Source organism: Coloeus monedula (assembly GCF_965178545.1).
Source record: "Coloeus monedula genome assembly, chromosome: 1".
Classification (NCBI taxonomy): Eukaryota; Metazoa; Chordata; class Aves; order Passeriformes; family Corvidae; genus Coloeus; species Coloeus monedula.
Genome location: NC_138781.1, coordinates 18,905,733 through 18,926,516, shown reverse-complemented (window position 1 = coordinate 18,926,516; position 20,784 = coordinate 18,905,733). Strand labels below are relative to the sequence as shown.

The 20,784-nt window shown below is 37.5% G+C and overlaps 1 protein-coding gene across 1 annotated transcript in view; it reads right to left on the bottom strand.

Moving 5' to 3' along the window:
* Positions 1-20,784, bottom strand: part of NEBL (nebulette) — a 249,614-nt gene that overhangs the window by 160,594 nt on the left and 68,236 nt on the right. The window contains exon 3 of the mRNA XM_082303127.1: positions 15,847-15,931. Coding sequence (XP_082159253.1) covers positions 15,847-15,931 — 85 coding nt within the window. The remainder of the gene's footprint in view (positions 1-15,846; positions 15,932-20,784) is intronic.

Sequence of the window (20,784 nt, the reverse complement as noted above, 5' to 3'; positions counted from 1 at the left end):
TGTAGATAAATTTTACTAATTTCTGAAGTGGAAGATTCCCAAAGAAAGGGGAGAACATAGTTAGGAAGAAGTGCTCCTGCTTCTGATTTGCTGTCATTATTTTCAAAAGTAACAGAACACAATGAAAAGATGGTTCTTGAAACAAGGGAAGAGAAGTATAATAAATTCGGTTGCAAGGTATTTTCACTTGTTTCTCACCAAATCTCAGATCAGGCACATAAACATGAGGAAAAATTATAGCTGAACATGAGACTGACATTATTTGGAGTTCATATGAGGGAGACTGGTAGAGAAATCTCAAAATGTGCCAAAACAGCCCTTCGCACTGTAACGATCAGGTTTGCAAGTGGCACCGAACTATTTGGCAACAGCCAGTAGTTATTTTGCATATGGTCACCAGGCGTTTTAGGATTTTTTTGGGATCTGGACAGTGATCATGCCAAAAGCATGGGTGATTTAGTATAAAGGACATGGGCAAGAAGGCAGCCTGCTTTCTAGGAGTTACCCAAACAAGTCTAAGAAAAAATTGCATGTCCGGGGAACATGGGGTTAATTCTGGCACTATTAATGGGATTGGAAAAAGAGCCTTCTGAAAGAAAGATTAGGACTGGGATTGCAATGCAGCCACACAAGGGAATCATCAGCAAAACTACTTTCATGGAGGAAAAGAAAAAAAACAGGGGCATTTTGAAAACACAGCAGTTAGAGATCTTCCACTTGCACTGGATTTTCAGAAGGGCTGATTTTTCCAGCTTTTTGGCCCCTTGCAAGAGCTCAAAAGGATCAAAGGAAGATGTTGTGCTGACTCCGGCAGCCATGGTGACAATTACAGCTGCTTCAAAAGAGGAAAAACTTTAAGTTGTGTTAGGAAGGAGATCTCCAAAAGTCTCCCTGAACTCTATTAGAAAGCAGGGAATGGTGTTCATGACACATCACGTGACTTTAGGCCTCAGTGTAGTAATCTGTACACAGTTAACAAAGGGCAAACTTCAGTGCAAGAAAGATTCTGTTTTCAATTTACATTGTATTAACTTCCCCTGCATGTACAGGTGAGATCTTGGCATGTAGTATTAATGTGGCACTATTGCATAGGGTATGGCATGTGTTAATCTACAGTTTGTAAAAAGTGCTTGTTTTCATTTGCACTAATTCACAAAATTCAGTAATTGGCAATAGGTTGTTCCCAACATTAGTGCAAATTAGCAAGGTTCCACTTAATTTTCTCTAATTACTGGACTGAAAAGGATGATCATGTACATTGAGAGATAATTAGCTAAGTGGGTATTAACCAGGGTTTTTGTGTGTGAAAATCTCCAATCATTCAACTAGACACTGACTCAGGCATTTCCTTTTGAGATAGATGTTCCAAATGAACCCCATTAGCTCCCCAAAGCTGCATGGTAACAGCTGGAAATCAGCGCAGGCAACACTCAAAGAAAAATGGGCTCGAACAGGAGCAGCTATTCCCTTCTGAATTGGACTGCCTCAGACTAATTGAGAACAACTTCACTGAGCTGACAGAGCCTGTAGTTCCAACATGATAAAAATGATGTTTACACTCCCCAGGGGTACTGAGTAGAAGTCTGCCTTCTTGCATAGGAAACATTAGCAATTGTATCAGTTGTGAAAAACAGCTGCCTGACCACCCCCTCCCAGACCAAAAAGGACTCGACAGGGGCTGTTAGTTCAGGAACAGTAAGAACAGCCACACAGTCAAATAGAAAACATGCACAAATGACCAGCACTGGACTAAGCAGCATACGAGCAAGCAATGCTATGGTAACAGAAATCAGATTTAATTGGAAGCAAGATAAGAAAGAACTAGGGCAATAACCTCTGCCTTTCAATAGCATACATTCCTACTGTAATTGAAATATACACAAAGCAAACACCCTTAAGACATAATATGCTTCAGTAATTTATTTACAAATCAGGGTCAGGATCGTAGCTAATATTTGTTTCATTTCTGCTGCAAGAATATGTGCCTCAAAGAAAGAAAAACCTGGTAAATAAGGGAAGATAGGATATAAAGCAATTGTAAGTCACGTGTTTGTTTCTGATGTGCTCTTTCAAATAAAATATCAAGCAGGAAATACATTTCCCCAGTCCTTCCTTTCCTTTCCTAGGTGAAATATCTTTCTATTCCCTTAGACAGACAACATCTCATCATTGCTGTTGTAGCTCATTACCAAGGTAGTAACAACAGGCTACTCCACCATTTCCACAGCAAACATGAATCAGCCTGGTGAACACAATGAACCTCGGCCATCAATTCAGTACAGAAACAGAGTTTGCAGATGAATAATTTACTGCTGTCATCTCAAAGATTACAAAAAGGAAACAGTCTATTTATTTGTAAAGCAACATTATTGATAAATGTCCAGTTTAACCCTGGGATTATATTTGCTAACTTTTTTCGCCTCATAGTGAGGAAATTTCAGTTTAAAACTGCATTTATTTATGTTTTCCTTACAATATTATTATTTATAATTTAATAGCAAACTGTCGAAACAAAGGCTATTTACTTGACATCTTTGGCACTGTATTTCTGAGAGACTTGTGGTAACATAAGCATACAACTGAAAAAAATAATCTCTAGTAAACCAAATATCCAATAAATGAACAAGTTCCTAGCTGATATTTTAATTTCAGCCACATAACTATGATTCCAGCTGAAGGCTTTTGCAGTCAATTTATTGACAGACCCAATGTCTGCATTGCTCCATCCGGCCTCATGGAGAGATATCCAAGACACGGAAGTGCTGTTGCTGAAGTCTCTTTGCAATACAAAATACTCAGCTGAATAAATTAGTTTAGCTGAAGACCCACAGCAGCAGCTACACTGTATCTAGATCCCAAGCAGCTACAGATGACTACAGCAGACAGAGCAAGTTCCTGGCTGTGACTTTATACTGTCAGCTTGTTCAGCAAAAGGATATTGTCCTGTGATTACAGTAAAATTCCAAGTAATTCCCATCAACAGTGATGCACCCAAAGTTTTGCAGCAAAGAGAAATGAATGAAAAATTAAAAACATGTCATTTTAAAACTAAATATGAGCTTCCTACAGCATATATTAGAAAAAATAAATTAGAAAAAGCTGACAATTATTGAAACACCATTCTAGCCAAAAAGCTTCTCTGCAACATTTAACTGCAACATTCATGCATATTAAAAATAACTCAGTGGACTAACATATTTCAAGCTTACAGGATTTACAGAGTCAAAAAACATTTTCTAGGAATGAGCTAATCAGTTTTATTTATTTTCTATTGTAACTATTAAAAGCTAAGAAAATAACTTTCATTTAATAAGGGTGATTATTTGCCAGTAAAGAAGTCCCCAAAGTACATAAACTCTTAACTAGTAAAACACAATTTTCTTGCAAGTAGACAGAAGTAATGAATCAGAAACACTTTAAACACTCCAGGAATTTATGCTTATGTTAAAGCACTAAACAACAAGTAAAATTAAATGGAAATGCCTGTTAAAACCATTTTAAACATCCACTCCTCAACTCATTTGTAGCAGGCTGGGATTTCCCTCAGAAAAATGTTCAGGTTACAGATCTCTGCTCATCCTTATGCTGCAATTTAAAATAAATACCTTCAGTACATATGGTCGACCAGGAAGTTTCTTTCCATTATTTCTGAACAGAAGAAGGCAGCAGAGGTAAAAGATTAAACAAAAGAGTTTTTTGCTGAGTCTTGTCACCATGCTTCTCAGAACAAGAGGGTTCTATACCGTGCTGTAAAATAAGATGATCAGCATAATCTTCCACAACTTGCTGGTTCAGGACAGCAGATGTGCTTTTCACTAGACGTCTGATATGCCCTATCTCTTTTCAGTCTTTTTTTCTTACATTTGACTCCAGTCTCCTGAAAAGCTAAATTTGGTCTAGTTATCATTCAGTACTCAAACACTGCCTTCTATGTAATCAGGCATCGGATTCTACCCTACTTTACAAGTCTTTATCTGAGACAGCCATGACATATTATACACTGTTAAACACTAGGCAGAAACAGGCATTTTTAGGGACACTGTTCATACAACCTTTTAGATAATCTCATCCATCCAGATCATTCTACACCCCAGGTGGCAGAATACTACTACTCTATGGCCTTGGCATCTATAAAAGCAGAGGGGATTTTTAAAGTTTTCACCTCCTAACATCTACCATCAAAACACATATTCATAACTATAACTCGCTCGGAGCACAGGCGTGACGGCTCCCTGGAGTCCTGCCCTCCACATCCCCATTCCACGGCTGCTCACCCACTGAGCCCTGCCATCTCTGGTGCTGTGCAATGCTGACAGCCTTCTAGGGCAGCAGCTCCATTTTTCATTGGTATCAGTCATTTCAAAATATTCCAGTTCCTGCCTGCTCAATTCACATCTTGTCACAAGAATTTGTCAGGTTAGATCGCAAAGGAGAACTAACACAAAGTAAAAGCAAAGGCCAGAAGCAAGAGCTGGGCTTTAGGCTATAAAATAGGATGAGAGATTGGAAAAGGACGGAACTAAACTGAAGAAGTTAAATTTAAAAGTATGGAAAAGTAAGAGTAGCCTCTGTTGCAGAAGCTGATGGAGACAACAGCAGTATCGAAAGACTCCAGTGTTCAGTTTAGTCCATAAGAAGGGAGCACGGGCTCAAGATGGTGGCAAAGGCCACCATACTCACAAGGCATAGTACTAACAATGCAAGGATACATATGCCAGTGATGCACCAGAAAGCCACAATTCAAGTCAAGTACAACATTATTTGATTTTTTTGATTCTCCTCTTACACAGATCAAAGCATTTTCCTTTCATCAGAACAAGCAACGTAACCTATTTCCCTTTTATCTCAAATGGTGCTGCACCATGTGCCCACCAAGACTCTGCGCCGGGTGTTTGCATTCCAGCCTTATCACCCGTCCACTGGAGCATCCCGTCCTCAACACACATCTCTCTTACTCCTTTCTCAACAGGGCTGAGCAACCTGGACCTTTATTCTGACTATGTTTACACATTTAAGTTTATATCAACAATTCATTTACTGATAAATATATTACACTATTAAACATTTATCTTACGTTGCAAAAATATATGTGGTAATTTCATTCATGTTTACATTTCCTAAAGCTTTAAAGCAATTCAACTATACTTCCTGGAAAAAATTTAAAACAAGAAATTTATGCTTCATTTTACTCAGTAAAATTATTTTCATTTAGGTAGAATTCAACTATTTTTAACTCACAAGATACTAAAAAAATATATTAAATGTAGATATATTTATATAGAAGTGTTTACATTTTAAATAAAACTGACCTTATATAACCTAAGGTCATGAAAGTACAAAATATTTAAATTTTTGTCACTGCTAATAGTAAGCTACAAGTCTTCTTTTTTGCCTTTTTTGTTTTTAAATTAAAACATCTTATGTATTTTGTCCTTCAAAATTTTGAGTCTAGTAAACTACAGGAAAAAAATAAACCTGTGCTCCAAGCAGTTTCTAACGTCAAACACTTGCCCCTCCTCCCCCCCAAATGCTTCCACCAAATACCTTCAAAGCTCTAACATTTCGTGCAAATAAAGCATTTAGTATTTTCTTCCACTCACTTTATTTTGAGCAAGGTTAAACATTATACTAATCCTACTCTTTTTCCTTTCTCTTGTTTTCCTGACCCTTTCACTTGAAAGCCCATCAACATAATCTCCTGCAAGCATAGCATTACCTGACAAACTATCACCCCAAATAGACCTCAATCCATCCTGCGAGGCAGCAGTTACAAGAAATCATTGAACTCTGAATGGTCCCTTCACCATCTGAGAATAAATCAGGAGGACAATATATTTCTTGGATCTAAAACAGCCCCATCAATAAGTAACCGAAGCATCAGGAAAATGACCAACTAAAATGCTGACGAACGCTCATGGCCTTTTATTGGGGTCAAGGGGTAGGACAGCCCAGGACCCCTCCTGCCTTTCTTCTTCATCCAAATACTCTGAAAGGCCTAATACTATGCAATTTTGGATTCATGTGTTGTTTTGGCATTGCATCATCAGGCAAGCCTTTCTCCTTTCCCATTCTCCTAGCCACACTCAGCATATTACAAGTGCACCAAGGCCAGACAGCTCAGGCTACAGGCTGGTCAGAAATTATGAAGAACTGAAAAACAAAGAGAGAGACAGGCAGAGAGAAATATCCTCAAAGTTTCAAAGTGCAAAAAGTATCTCTTGCTGGAGCAGACAAAGCCCTTCTGCAGCTATTCAAAACCTCTAAGCCAGAATATTACATTTCGTTGGGAAACACAGGGAATGACAGAGATTTTGTTTATTCAGTTTTTAATTCCTCTGCTAAGGCTAAAGCTCTTTTTTTCATTTAATTTGCTTAAAGCTTCTGCTTTGTAAGACTTCCAATTAAGAGAATGTGACACTCTCACCAGGCTTGGATTTCTCCTATTAAGCAGCTTTGCCGGTCATTTTGTTAAGGCCACCTCCAGTACAAATGCTGACTGAAAACAGAATTAATAATAGATTTAAAGGATACTACTCAGTAGCCAATGCACACAATAGGAACAGCTGTTTTACACAAAGTAAAAGTATGCATCTATATTGACTTCTTTGTTGTACTCAAAAAAAAAAAAAAAAAGCCAAAGAGGTAAAGAAATCCAGCCACTCTCAATTGTTACATAGAAATATTTATCAATTTAAGATACTTTAGCAGATACAAATAACTGCTAAACAAAATGCATACTTATAAAAGCTCTACAAAAGCAGACTTGAATCACAGCTAATCACATGGGAGAAGCATGCAGGTAAATCAGTATATTCCTGTTTTCTCAGTATAGATCTAAAGACTGGATGCATTCCAACAAAAAATATATAATTGCATCAAATAAGAATAAATATAATCATGCTCATGGAAATTCTTGAACTCAACATTCCCATCACAATACAAATATGTAACAAGTTTATTGGAAAAATATTCAGCTATGGGGCAAACTAACAACGCATTTGAAGCAATTTCCAGAGGTATGTTAGCAACGGATTTGATCTCTCCTTGCTTTCTCCTTTGAAAGGGAATTATGGATATCTGCCAAACAATGCAACATTGTGAGCAATGATCCCTCTCAAGAATCCCTCGAACTACAAAAACTGACACGCAATCATAGAATCGTTAAGGTTGGTTAAGATCACCGAGATCATCGAGTCCAACCTTTGATCAAACACCACACCAACTAGACCACAGCACAAAGTGCCACATCCAGTTGTTTCTTGAACACTTCCAAGGATTGTGATTCCGCCACTTCCCTGGGCAGCCTCTTCCAACACTTAACCACCCTTTCAGTGAAGAAATTCTTCATGACATGCTGAGCTTGTAGCATCAGTAAGAATAAAAACCCTGATGTCTAAAGCGTAAAAGTAGCTCAACCTCGTGGAAAAAAACTGAAACAAGAGATAAGGACCAAATTCAAAACATTTTCAGAGAACCAATAAAATTAGCAGAAATACTGTTGTTTATCATACTCTTTCAGCATTTAAGGCCATGAGATTAAGGACAAGAAAAAATTGAAGGGAAAATTAACATTGCCTCTATAAATTCTCTGTTCAGAACCTCTGAAGTTTGTTAAGATATTGCCACAGATGAACACAAAAATTGGTCTCATTACAACAAGATGGATGACTAGCTTCGTTCCTTGGTGAGAAACAGGTCAGTACTTCTGAAAAGATATGAGCTTAAAATAAACTAAATGGAAATCATTAATTGACACAATGTGACATGCCAAATGGATTTATCCGATGCTTTGATGTACAAAGAATTCACTCCTATAATCTCACATTGGAAAAAAATATTGAGCTGTTACTCTGTATGAGAGTGTATTAACAAAAATACTCATATGCCAATTTTGAATTATTAAATATGCCAGCCACTACAATTTTCTGGGGGTGTGGGGGAAGAGATAATTCATCCCAGCCATTACACAAATGGAAGTCTAAGGCAAAGACTAAGAACTTTCTGGTGGAAGACACTAGCAACATCAAGAAAATAAAACAATTTCTCCTAATACAGTGCATTGACTAAAACCATATTCCTGAAAATTTCTTTTTTGATATCCCAGAGTGAGTAAGTAAAGGCATGCTCCTCAGCTGTCCTTCCTTTTAATGATGACATTACCAATACTCCACACTGGATCAGACTGGTCACCTACTGAGTCAAGTTTCCTCTTGCTGATCACAAGTACTGCCAGTTTTTGTGAAAAAACAGCAGTGTAAGCAATAGGCAGCAGGACTACATGGACCCCCTTTGATTGAATGTGGCAGTCTGAAAGATGCAGATCTGAAGCCCAGAAAGGAAAGAAAGACAGATGTGATCTCATTTTCTGGGTTTGACAGACTTTCTCAGTACAAATACTCTGCTAAACAGGAGAGGGCAAGGGGACAAAGTCAGTACTGACAGCCTTTATACCCAACACTGCTGGGTGTGTTCCCCAGCCATTCCCAAGGCAAGACCTGGCACAGCTCAGTGTCTACTTCAGTGGAGGGAGCACTCCTGAAAGGCAGCAAGGACACATCTGCACCAGTTTTGCTCCCTGTGACCTGACCAGTCACTGCACACAACCCAAAGGACACTGACCCCAGAAACTCCCCACTACCATCACATTTCACGCATGTTCAGGTTCATGCTTCTTGAATGCCACTCTGATGGGCTGGTATTCAGCTCTTACACCATCTTAAACACTATGAAATGGAAAAGAAATATGTATCCATTATAGGGGGAGAAGCCATACACAGTGTGGACATAAGCCAGCACACTCTGTTTGTCTTTGGGATTAGGAACTTCTTTCTGACCCTCTTGTACTCTACAGTATGGGTACGTCCTCAGTGCCTGACTGCAGTCCTTGGAGGCCTGATTTATTATGACAATTGTTCTGTTTTCAGTCTTTACTTTAAATTCTCTAAAACTGAATGCATTTTTCCTTCATGTGGGTTGAAATGCTGCGCAGTAATCCAATGAAAACGTAACTAAAAAGAATCACAGCATCCAATTACCTGCAACACAGTTGCAAGCAACAGAGTAACCATTTAAAAAATCTAGTTCCAAAAGTAAGAACCAGAAAGAAGCTCAAAAGAATCTGAAGAGAACCTAGACATGAAAAAGAACATATATGTTCTCCATTCTGTCCTCATCTAGAACAAAAAGGACTTTTTTTGAAGATTATAGTATTTTGTGAATGTATTTAAATCATAAAAATTCTGATATCTCAATTTTTAAGTTATTATTTTTATTAATTGCTCCTCTAAAAAGTTATAGATATTTCAATACTAGTGTGGATGCAGTTAAGAATTCCACAACTCAACTCACAAATAACAGCTATGAATTCTGTAGCTCTCTCTTGTTCCCTTTCTATTACTTGTGATTGTACAAGTAAAGGTAGTTGGAATCACTTTTGATTTTATTGATCCGATGTCCTACTTGCCCATTGATTCACTGTCATAAGAAAGCCTATAAAAATGGGTTTTTTCATAAGTACACTATTAATAATAAATCATGATCGCTCTGCCCTTATCCTACCACAAAAATTACCTCTGTCTCATGTAAATAGATTATCCCATCACATTTTACAGTTAAACATTATGTGCATCTGAAATACACATGAAAGAAAATGTACCATGGGTTTATTTCCTCATTAACATATACTAGAAAAATTAATCTAATTATATTGATATGTTTTGCAGCTTACTTCTGAGTCTTGGCATTGGAAGACGCAGTTTTTGTCCTGTGACTGTGCACTTTCTAGACTTCCTAACTTTTTAGCCAGCAGGAAATTTGCGCTGCTTGCTTCCAAGACTCTGCAGATACTATTGTGCTTCCTTAAATGCAGTTCTGTTCTGTTTTTCCCCTATCAAATTACATAAGGTTTTCACATCACTGTGGTTAATAACAACAGGGCAAGAACTAATGCAAAAAAAAAAAAAAAAAATTGCTGGCACTTTCACTTTTGTATCGTCAAATCAACAGCAAAAAGCTGAAAAAAACCCACTACTATCTAGACCCCTTTATACAAGCAATATTTCCTACACTGACCAGTACATTACCATTGAAAGTCAGTATAAAATTCTGTATAATTATACAGGCCAATGATACCAGATTTAAAAAAAAAATTTAAAAATTAGGATATGCAGTCAGTAGCAGGAATCAGATTTAATACTTGTCTTAACAACTTAAAGCTACAACAAACAGCTTTTCTGTTTCAAAAGCAGCCCATAACTGTATCTTATGTCCCAGTAGAAGAGTTGTATTTTCACATATGAAATCAAAGAATTTCAGGGTGCTACAAATGTACCAATAATACAAAAATGTATTCCACAGAGAAACTCCCTCTCTGCTGCACAGTCTGTTTATCTATTACAGTACTACATCCTGTTTGGTGTCTTGTCAGACATGTTCTGATGTCTCCTGACCACATGGTTATGACATGTTTATCTCCACATGCTGGTTCAGCACCTATGACAGCAAAGAGTAGCAGACAGGAGAGGAGAGGAGTGGAAGCAGTACAGTCACATTCTGAATCTTACAGGCTAAGTAAATGCAAGGGGCAAAAAAAAACCAAACAAACAATAAAAACAACATAACTGAAACAGTGTAGATATATGGTGTCACAGTAACAGGAGCCAGTCCAGAGCAGATAGGATGTAGACAGTATCCCTCATGTACTTGGCAAGATAAAAATCAGAAGAGGAGACAACCATTTTCCCAGAAAGTTGAAATTTATTCTGCTTCTTGCACTCCTCTGGAGCTTTGTCTTATTCACATCAAAAATGATTTTTATGCCTTTCACTCATGCAGATAAAACAAGCCATTTAAATAGTCTTCAGAGGGAAAGAAGGAACAAACCAGGAGCTGAAAAAAGTCACATTTAGTAGGTGAGCATGATTTACAAAATAGTACTGTGAAGGGATTCACAGGGGAGCAGGGCAGAGCTTTCTGCAGGCAGTCTGGGTTTATTTTAACGCACCAACCAGGACTTGTCAACGTCTCCAGGACTTGTCACTCACAAATATATAATAGCAAGAAGATGGCCTGAGAAGCCTGGAACTCTCCTTTCTCTCTCACCCCTCTCCTCATACACATAGGGTGGATTGGGTTCAGATCCTCAGATAACTGGAGAGAGTAAAATATAAATAATCAGCTCCTGAAGGCTATCTAGAAAAGTCCCATCTTTAAATTGCATTCCAGGGTTTTCTTACAAAATCACCCATAAAGGTATAACAAGGTCTCTCTGCTTGCCATATCATATTGCTTCCTCTTCTTCTCAGCTGAAAAAGCATATTTTTATCTCTGTCTCTAGCTCCAAAAACTGTTTTCTCCATGACTTCTCCAATGAGCTCGCTCAGGGTACCCCAGGAAATCCATCCAATGTCTGCTTTTAGACACTGGATTGCATTTTAGACAATTCATACAGCATTTCATTCTACTATAGCATTCACTGTGGCAGTTCATTCCAAAGATTTCATAAAAGAGGTGCATATAAATTGAAAAGGCTTTTTTAACAAATCAAGCTAATGAAAATAATCTGCCTGGAAGTTTGCTAAGACATATTTTTGAAATAGAGAAGCAAAGAGAAAAGGCAAGAAGATGAGAGAAATGGTCAAAGAGAACAGGACAGAGACAAATCACTGAATATTAAAAGACTTGAAGATGCAGGGGAACTCTGGAGATCATCTACTGCATCATCCTACTCAAAGCACAGTTAACTACCACAGATTACTTAGGACTGTGCCCAGTCCTCTTCTGAAAATCTCCTAGGATGGTCACTCCACAATGTCTCCAAGCAACTTCTGCCAGTGTTCATCCACCCTCACACCAGAAACGTTTTTCCCTATGCATAAATGAAGTCGTCTGTATCTCAGTTTACACCTGTCGTCTCTTGCACTTTCACTTGTTATTGCTACGCAGAGTCAATCTCTTCTTCACCCTGAACAAAGAGGAGCATGGCCATCCTAGATGCAAATATCTGACCATAAAGATTTTTTATTCCCTTCTCTGAGGCTGACTCTCTTCCAAATGCTCAAGAATACCATGATTATCCTGGCATGAGTTGGCAGATAAAGATATAACAAAAGCAATTCCTGAGAAAGTAAGGACTGTTAAAATATAATATTGTTAGGACAGTATGATTCATCCACGTATGTCTCATAAGACATTATGGTACTTCTTGAAAATCAGCACTTTATGAACTCTATTAATCAAGAAAAACTGCGAGTATGATCCTAAAGAAACACAGATTCACTTTCAGTTATCCAAGTTCCTGTAAGGGAAGCACAAGAAATATTCTCACATATGAAAAGAAGCACTTGGAGTTTCCAAGGACAGCAGCCTCAGGGTGTGTAACCACAGGCCAGGATAAGAAGACAATAGGACAACACCTGTGACTCTGTATCCAGTTCCCCACCAGTTACTGGAAAGTACATGTCCTCAGAAAGTGCTGGAGTAGAACACACCTTAAACATCAGCCCTCTCTTTGATTTGACACTTTGATATTATTCCTGCCAAGAACTGCTGCAGAACATCTGTTTCTTTCTGCAAGTTCAACTGGAGTTGCTGCTTTTGATGTGCACAGCATTGCCATAGATGAGGACTAAAGGCCACAGAGCAATTTACACTGTTATAAAGTTAGAGAGATCAGTAGCTAAGGTACATGAAGGAAATTTCCAAGTAAACAAAGCTGAGATGAGCATATCAGTAACTTCTGTAGATGAGTTTATCTAAGAGAGGCAAGTGAATATGGAAATTATCCACTGCATGCTATGGAGTAAGAGAATGCACTAATTCCCCAAAAAGCCAGGGATTTTTCATCAGAGAGGCATAAAGAAAAATCTTGTTTGAGACAGTGGATCTGTCTCTACTCTTTATTTAGAGGATGAAAGACCTTCAAACTCATTTTTCTCCTGTCAGGAGGCACACTGGACTGTGGAGTTCTCCGGAACGGAGAACAAACACTGCCTCTCTGAAAATGCACTTGTATCTCCTTCCAACCACAGAGCAGAATGAAAGTCCACAGAAGGGAAATGCTAAAGAGGGGAAAAGCTCCGATATTATATAAAATAGAAGAACAGAGTTCTCTGGAAAGCTTTCAAATGTTGTCCTTTGACTTCTTAACAACATAATTTTTCAAGTGTTCCAAAGAGCTATCCATTTTCTACTGACTCCACCAGAAAACAGTATTTTGTTTTGTTTTGTTCTTTTCATGTTATGTCAACATGACATCCTGGCACCTGATGCTGACCTTAATGGATTTTTGACAAAGGACCCAGCACTGCAACTTAAAACACTGTCAATTGCTGCTTAAATCAAAATAAAACCAACATATTTACAAAAACGTGTATTTTAGCTTACTCAACATTTAATGGTGTTTCCTTTACCAATTCTTCATGTTTCGCTGAGCAAAATAAAGAGTAGTTCTAAAGCTACAGATTTTGAAAAAACACTTGGAGTCCTGCAGTTAAACACACGGTTGTGCCTCTTCAGAACTAAAAGCATTAAAGATGTTTACTTAGAAACTAGGAGGCAGCTATTACTTCAGAAAAGCATTTCTTCTTGTTCAGTAGTTAACATAATTTTTTATATTACCTAACACAGAATTTGTTCAATCCCAAATTGCCAAATGCATTGGCAGGAGGCTCAAGCAGCTCATGAATACTGGAAGGTAGTCCACGTGATCAATGTGATTCTATCCAGCCAAGTTTGGTTTCATACGAAAGGCTTTTCTTGAACCATGCACACTCTTTTCTACTGCACAGCACTGACATAGAATGAGACCTGAACAATGCCAAATTATATCCCATGTATTTGTTTCATTTGGGAATCTTTCAACTTTCTCTGAAAAGACAGGACAAGGGACTAGATGGCCAATAGGACTGATTGAGGATGGCAATTTCTCTGTTCTTATACTCTTCAAAGTATTACAGAAACTATTCAGAATTTAAAGTCCTATTTTATGACAAAAGAGATTTAAATTGGATAAGGAAAAGTACCAGGAATCTTTACTTCAGCATTGAAATTATTTACAGGTTAGACTACTTAACACAGTCTAGATGTAAATCAACAACAAGGAAGCGAGTAACGATCAAAAACATCATGGCTTTTCTTTCAAGTAGGGAATTTTGTGCCCTTATTATTTAGAATTATATTTGGATCTGCAAATCTTTCATTGACTAACAATATTGAAAAAAGGCACATTGTACAAATTAAGGGTTTCTCTCCATTTCCAAGTTTTGAGTAGATCCTTATCTAACATTTTATGACAGCGCATTGTGAACAGTTGCATGAATTTTATTTATAGGCAGACTCCAAGTTTCTTGCTGATACTGCTTATCCAGTCCTAGAATACTAAGTTCACAGCTTAGAAATAGAGAATAATACCAAAAAAAGTTTCCTTATGCTTCCACAGTGTCATAGATGCATGTTTCAGACAGATTAGGGAAAGCCACTTCTCCTATATCTTCTGCAAAGAGTAGTAAAATTTCATTATTCTACTGAATCCCAACATTTTCTGTCAAACCCCTAAAAAACAGTGGGCTGAGAATTTATATTCTTTTAAAAGGCCTGTAAAAAGTACTGGTTTTAAGTTCCTCTTAACTTTGTGACACAATGGCAACTAGCACACAGAACCACTGAACTACAAGAAAATGAAGCAGACTCCAATCTGAAATCCACTGAAGTCAAGAGGAAACATAGAGACCACGAACTGTCCTCTTTCTAGATGGCAGAATTTCAGAATGAAATAATTTGTCTAAGTTTTATAATCAGTAACTCTAACGGCAAAAGGTAAAGAATTTTTAAGACAACACACCAATATATGCTACCATTTCTATTTAGCAGTCCTTCAATTTTACCCATTAACTTATACAGAGGTTCTCAAAAAAGAAAGGTCTTGTTGTCTACCATCTGATTTTTGCTACAGGTTTTTATGACATAAACAATGATAGCTATGAATTTATAATGAGAGATCTCAACTAAAACACAATAGATTTTTAAAAAATGGAATTTTCATAAAATAAAATGCAATCAAATATTATCAATCATCTTACAGAGCCAGGACAACTTCCAGCATTACATAAATTAAAACAGTATAAAGTGATACTGGAGAGTCGGGGAGAGGAGGGATTTTCAGATAATCATGAACTAATATCAATCAGAACTTTACATTATGGTAGATAACCAGCATTGTATTTGGGTCACCTTAGTCTTCTCTGACATTTTCTTCTCTTGTTTTCCCCTTTTCATTTTACATTTTAATTTAAATATATTTCTTATTAACCTACATAATTTTGATTGATAATGTGTTTATCACAACCGGCTTATAGACCGCCTCATTTATTAGTTGACAGAGGCCATAAGAGACACCCATAGACTGATTATTCAGTCACTTCATTGTTGATAAATATTAAAGGCTTCTAAATATCTGCTAATGACAAATTCGTTGTTTGTTAATCACACCCTGTTTTATGATTAAGTTTAATGCAAGCTAACAACAGTAGTTTGCCAAAGGAAAATAAACCCTTTGAGTTAAGCTATATGACTTCAAACATTAAAAACTATTTAGATGCTTCATGTACTGTTGAAAATGAAGGATTCCAGTGATGTCAATGGACTTACAATAGTATGGTTACTAGTATAAGTGAGAACAGAAATAAAACCTTGAGTTTTGCAGTGTTATACCAACTTACAAATATTTTTTACAATTGCACGGCAGTACTACTATGTATGTACAAAGAAGTACTACGACTACTTTGAAAAACTATGAAGAAGTGGACTGACAGTGTAATATTAACAAGACAAAATAATTATTTTATTTACCTGACTTTGCAATTCACTTTGTTGCTTCAGGCGAAGATTTTCTGGTGTATCAGCCACTGTAGTGAAGGACTGCTTTGGGTAATGTCTAGAAGAAGAAATACAAAGCCAAACAGTAAATATTTGCACATGCTAGAAAGTCAAATGCATCCCAGCACTCTTTCCTACAGTATGCAGAATTCTTTCATAGTATGCTATGAATTACATGTATTTACTTTGAAAATATTGTGTCAGACATGCCTTACAGAAACAACATGAAGGACTTCCTGTAATATGTCTAAATCCCACCCATTCATCCTGCCCACTGACTTCAAAGACTCATCAGCCAAAATTTGCGTTCAAGAGAGTGATCAAAACTATGTTTAACTGCATTGTCTTGGTATAGTCATGTGCTGGACAAAGACTAAACTAAAGGCCCTTAAAATGTAATTGTTTTACAGAAATGGACACTACATAAGAGGGTACAGCTGGTGTACCACAGGTCTTTAATCCTTTAGTGTAAGAACCAGAAGGACCAAGGCAGGTACTTTCCGGGTAGAGGAAAGTCAAATGCTTTAACAGTAAATACATCAATACAGGACTGTAATATCCAGTACCAAATGCTGGAGTGTCTCAGAACTGCCATCTATCAGGCATCTCTCTTTCCATTTGAAATTTTACACCTTTACAATACCTTCCTACTATTTGCTTTGGCATTTTACGGTAACGTGCTCTAGGGAAGCCTGCTTGAGCAGGGAAGTTGGATTAGCCGGCCTTTGGTGATATCTTCCAATCTTAATCATTTCATGATTCTGTGAACTGTAGCAGTCAAACCCTCCTCATTTACAGAACCACTAATTTTTAATTTTCATGTATTTATCCTGCAATTTTGCAGTCAAACAAGAAGTTCTATTATAGGAAAGACCACAAAAAAGAAGCTAATAACAAAATGAAAGAGCACATCCCAAACTAGATGTATTATTATGAGCCACTAACACTACAAGTAAACTGATTCTTACTAATTACTTTCCATCATCTTCAGTCTGAAACAAAAATGGTCACCTTACTACCATGTGAGGCACTCATGTCAGTTACCATTCGCAGCTTCCCCATGTCTGCCAGCTCCCCCATTTTTGCCTCCAACCTTTCAGAGTACAAGACAACAGGCTTGATTACAGACAAAATAACATTTGCAGCATAAGGTCCACAGAGAGAGTAAGCAGTAAGTGTCTGAAGATGGAAGATATGCAGTATTAAACATTTCCATGGTCAAACTCCAGGCTATCTCTAGTGTGTTCTTTCAGCAACTAGTTGTATGTTGTTGGTATGGCTTCATCATAAAATTTCCATGTTGTGCTAAGATTATACATATTTTCTATCAAAATTGTATTTTGTTAGAAAGTCTTCTGTGTAAAAGTTCTATTTCCATGAAGTACATGGTTTCAGTAAAAAAATAATTTATTTTTCCCTGAAAAAATAAAACAAGCATGAAAAATTAAGAAGGATTTCAGGTTTTAGCCAAAAGCTGAATGCTTCCTCCTCAGAAATGCAAAATCAAGAATTGACGAGAAATGCTGCCTGAACTTCAAAAGTCCACTGCTCCAGGCCTGATCCCCCCATCAGAAGACATCTTGCCTTGCCAGACTTCTACACCATAGCACAATGGAGTAGACTCCTGCACCAAGAGGCTGTGGAACCACCTCTTGTTTATGGTGTCGTTGCACAAGGAGAACAGAGGAGAAATACAGGACAACCTAGGGATTTCAGGCTCCCAAGGGCTAATAACTGCATAGAAAGAGCAAAAAAATTAAATACCTTGATGAAAGCAAGATTTCCTCACAGAAATGTAAGAACCACCCCAGGCTGGGTACCAGCAGATGGGCAAACAATGCTACTCTAAGTTTATGTTGAGACACACTCCCACCCATTATGTCAGCCACTTGTCTCAGAAAGCTCATGTCACCGAAAACTAGAAAATAAAATTTCTAGGCATGACACACTTCAGACCATTCTTTTGGAGTTACAGACAAGCCCTCCAAAAATCCCACCCAAGATAGAGCTTCAGCCAGAGGGACCACCAAGTTCTGGGTACGCTGTTGCCTCTTCACTTGTTTTCAAATCAGGGGCTCTGCCACCAGCACCCCCCTCAGAGCCAGACAATGCCAGCCAGGAGAACGGCTCAGCCACAGCTCCAGCAACACACAGGGAGGCAGAACTAGGCTTTGCCTAGACAGCACCAGGTCTTGCATGAAGCAGATGGTGTCAGCATCGTATAATATCTTGGGACAAGGAAGATACTTCCAGAAGGGCTTCTCTTTTTTTCTTTTTTTTTCTCTCTCACATTTCATTGTTCTGTATAGAGGCAAAAACAAATGCCAGACTGGCCACAAGGAGGGTCATAAGCCCTTTTTGGAAAGCAGCAATGAGCAGATGGGAAAGGCAACAAGCCACCTCACAGCCAGGGCTTGCTGATGCCCAAGGAAGATTGCAGCAATGGTGCACAATTCACACCTTAAAGCATAGCAGCCTTCCACATAGCAGCCATGAGATATCCATGGATAGCTCCTGTAGATGACAAAATCCCTGTCCCTAAAAAGATATCACCTGCCATACATGCAGTTAAAATATTACATTATGCACATGTTGAATGCTGAAAGCATAAACTTTCACTGCACTGCTTTACACCATGGTTACATACCATGACCCTGGTAGTATAATCACAGTAATCACATGTATTCATCCTTTTTAACATGGAGAACATGGAGTGTGTGCCAGCTCAGCCAGGGTTTTTGGCCTGGTTCCCTAGGGAATTGTGCAGACAACACTGAGGCAAGTGTCTCAGTCACAGTCCCCAAGGACCCTGTTAGCAACAGCAGCAGAGAACTGCAAACCCAGGTTCTCAAATTAAACCTCTCTATTCTGAAGCATAAAAACATACACCTTGTCCCTATCATTCACCAGCTCTTACTTCTGATCATTTGCAAAATAAATGCTTTCTTCCACAATGAGAATTCAGAAGCTCAAAGGTATTTCAACATTCCAAGCAAACCACTTGAGAACCAATGTAGCTAAGATAAATAATTTTAGAAGCACTAGCTCCATACTTCAAGTAAAATAGGTATCCCTAGTCTTGAAGAAGCAGTGCTTTAATATGCTTGAAAATACTATGTAAACTGATTTTACCAATGAAGAGTATTTACACCTGACCATGAAAGAAAACAATACACATGACAAGTGAACAAAACTGCTGAAATTTAAATTGGTTTTTAAACTGATCACCTAAACCATTTACCAAAATGTATTACAGTGATTAAAATAAGAATCACTTAGCAAAATTAAATTAGCAGTGCATTCTACTACGGGTTGTCATTTTAACTGCAGCTGATTTATGAAACCACTCACATGGTATTTCAAACCAGAAAGACATGGGTTTAGATACATCCCTTCTAATTTATGGAAATTCTTGCCTCAAATGCATTAAAAAGACTAGTGTTAAATTTAAATCCTATCTTCAGCTTTCCACGTTTGTTTTAAGCTTACTGATAGCATGTCTTCAGGATAATTACCAGTATTTAAGACATTAAATTATGTGAAAACTAAAATATACCATACCATTCAATATTTTTGTCTGAAATAGAAGGCTGAAACACAAGTGTTAAAATTCACTAATCTGCTTTTTTAACTATCACATTAGAGCTATACCACATTTCATCAAAATGTTCTGAATAAGGATAACTCACTGGATGGCAACAGCTTTTAGTTCAAAAGGCTGACAGTGGTCCCTGGTAATCCGTTGCTGAGTTTCCCCTTTGTCCAAGATGATGTCTGAGAAAGAGCCAGGAATTGCTTAAAGAGATTGATCTCATGTCAGCTATTTAACAGCAATGTCCAAAGGATTTTTTTGTTTGTTTTAAGTCTTTGTTAGTTGTCTAAGTCTACTCAGCAATATGTCTTACCACACTAATGCTATTAGGATTAATCCTGTATAAAGATCTATACATGAAGTTCCAGAACAAATCAGGATACACAGTATGGTGTCTCTGCTGCAGGTTACTGTATTGCCTGCCTCAGCTGCACAGCTTGATTAATAAATCAAACCACAACTCAATCTCTTGCTGCTTATGAGGAAACTCCTTCACTTTTCGGTGTTTGGAAACAGGATCAGTAAAGCCTCTGAGAGCTCAGGAAAGTACCTGAAAGTTACCTAGCTTTTCCAATGAGTAAACGTAAAAATTTTTCCAAATACTATTTTAGCTATAAAGTTTTCATCAGCTTTTTCATGCTCTCAAACTAACAAAAGGAAAGAAAAATGTTCTGAGAGAGAATGGGATGAAGGTTCAGCTTTGTCTCTTTTGTAAAAGGTCAGATTCAAAGATGGAGATAAATTCAAGCATCTACTGAAATTATCTTCTTCATATCTCACTCTGACTTAATCAACATTTACAAATTATTAAGAGATTTGTGTGTGTTTTCTAACTGTAAATTAACTCTTACTGTTCAGTTACAGAATTATAACCCTTGTCAGAGTGACTAGACTTCTATTGAGTTACGTCTCCCCTAAAATGCTTATTCCTATTTGCCCGCAACATTAAATTTCTGATATTTTTTAATCAGAGAACAGGTACAAAATACACAAATCAAAATTATTGTCCCAAGCAGAGAGTCAGCTCCATCACATCTTTTCATAATACCAATTGCCATCACTGGCTGTTACATTAGGATATCTGTCCTCTCCTAAGTTTTGTCCAAAATAACTCTTCTTCTAATTTAAGCAAACTCTAAAAAATAAAGAGGTTTAAAAGAACAAGGGAAAAAAAAATCACTTATTTTCAGTTGCAGTAATGCAGAGTTGAACAAAATAAACCTGTAAGACAACATAAGAAAATTAATCCAATTTTACAAGAATTATGGAAAATTATGAAAACTAGTTAGCCTTTTAAAACTAGCACTTCAGTCCAGTGC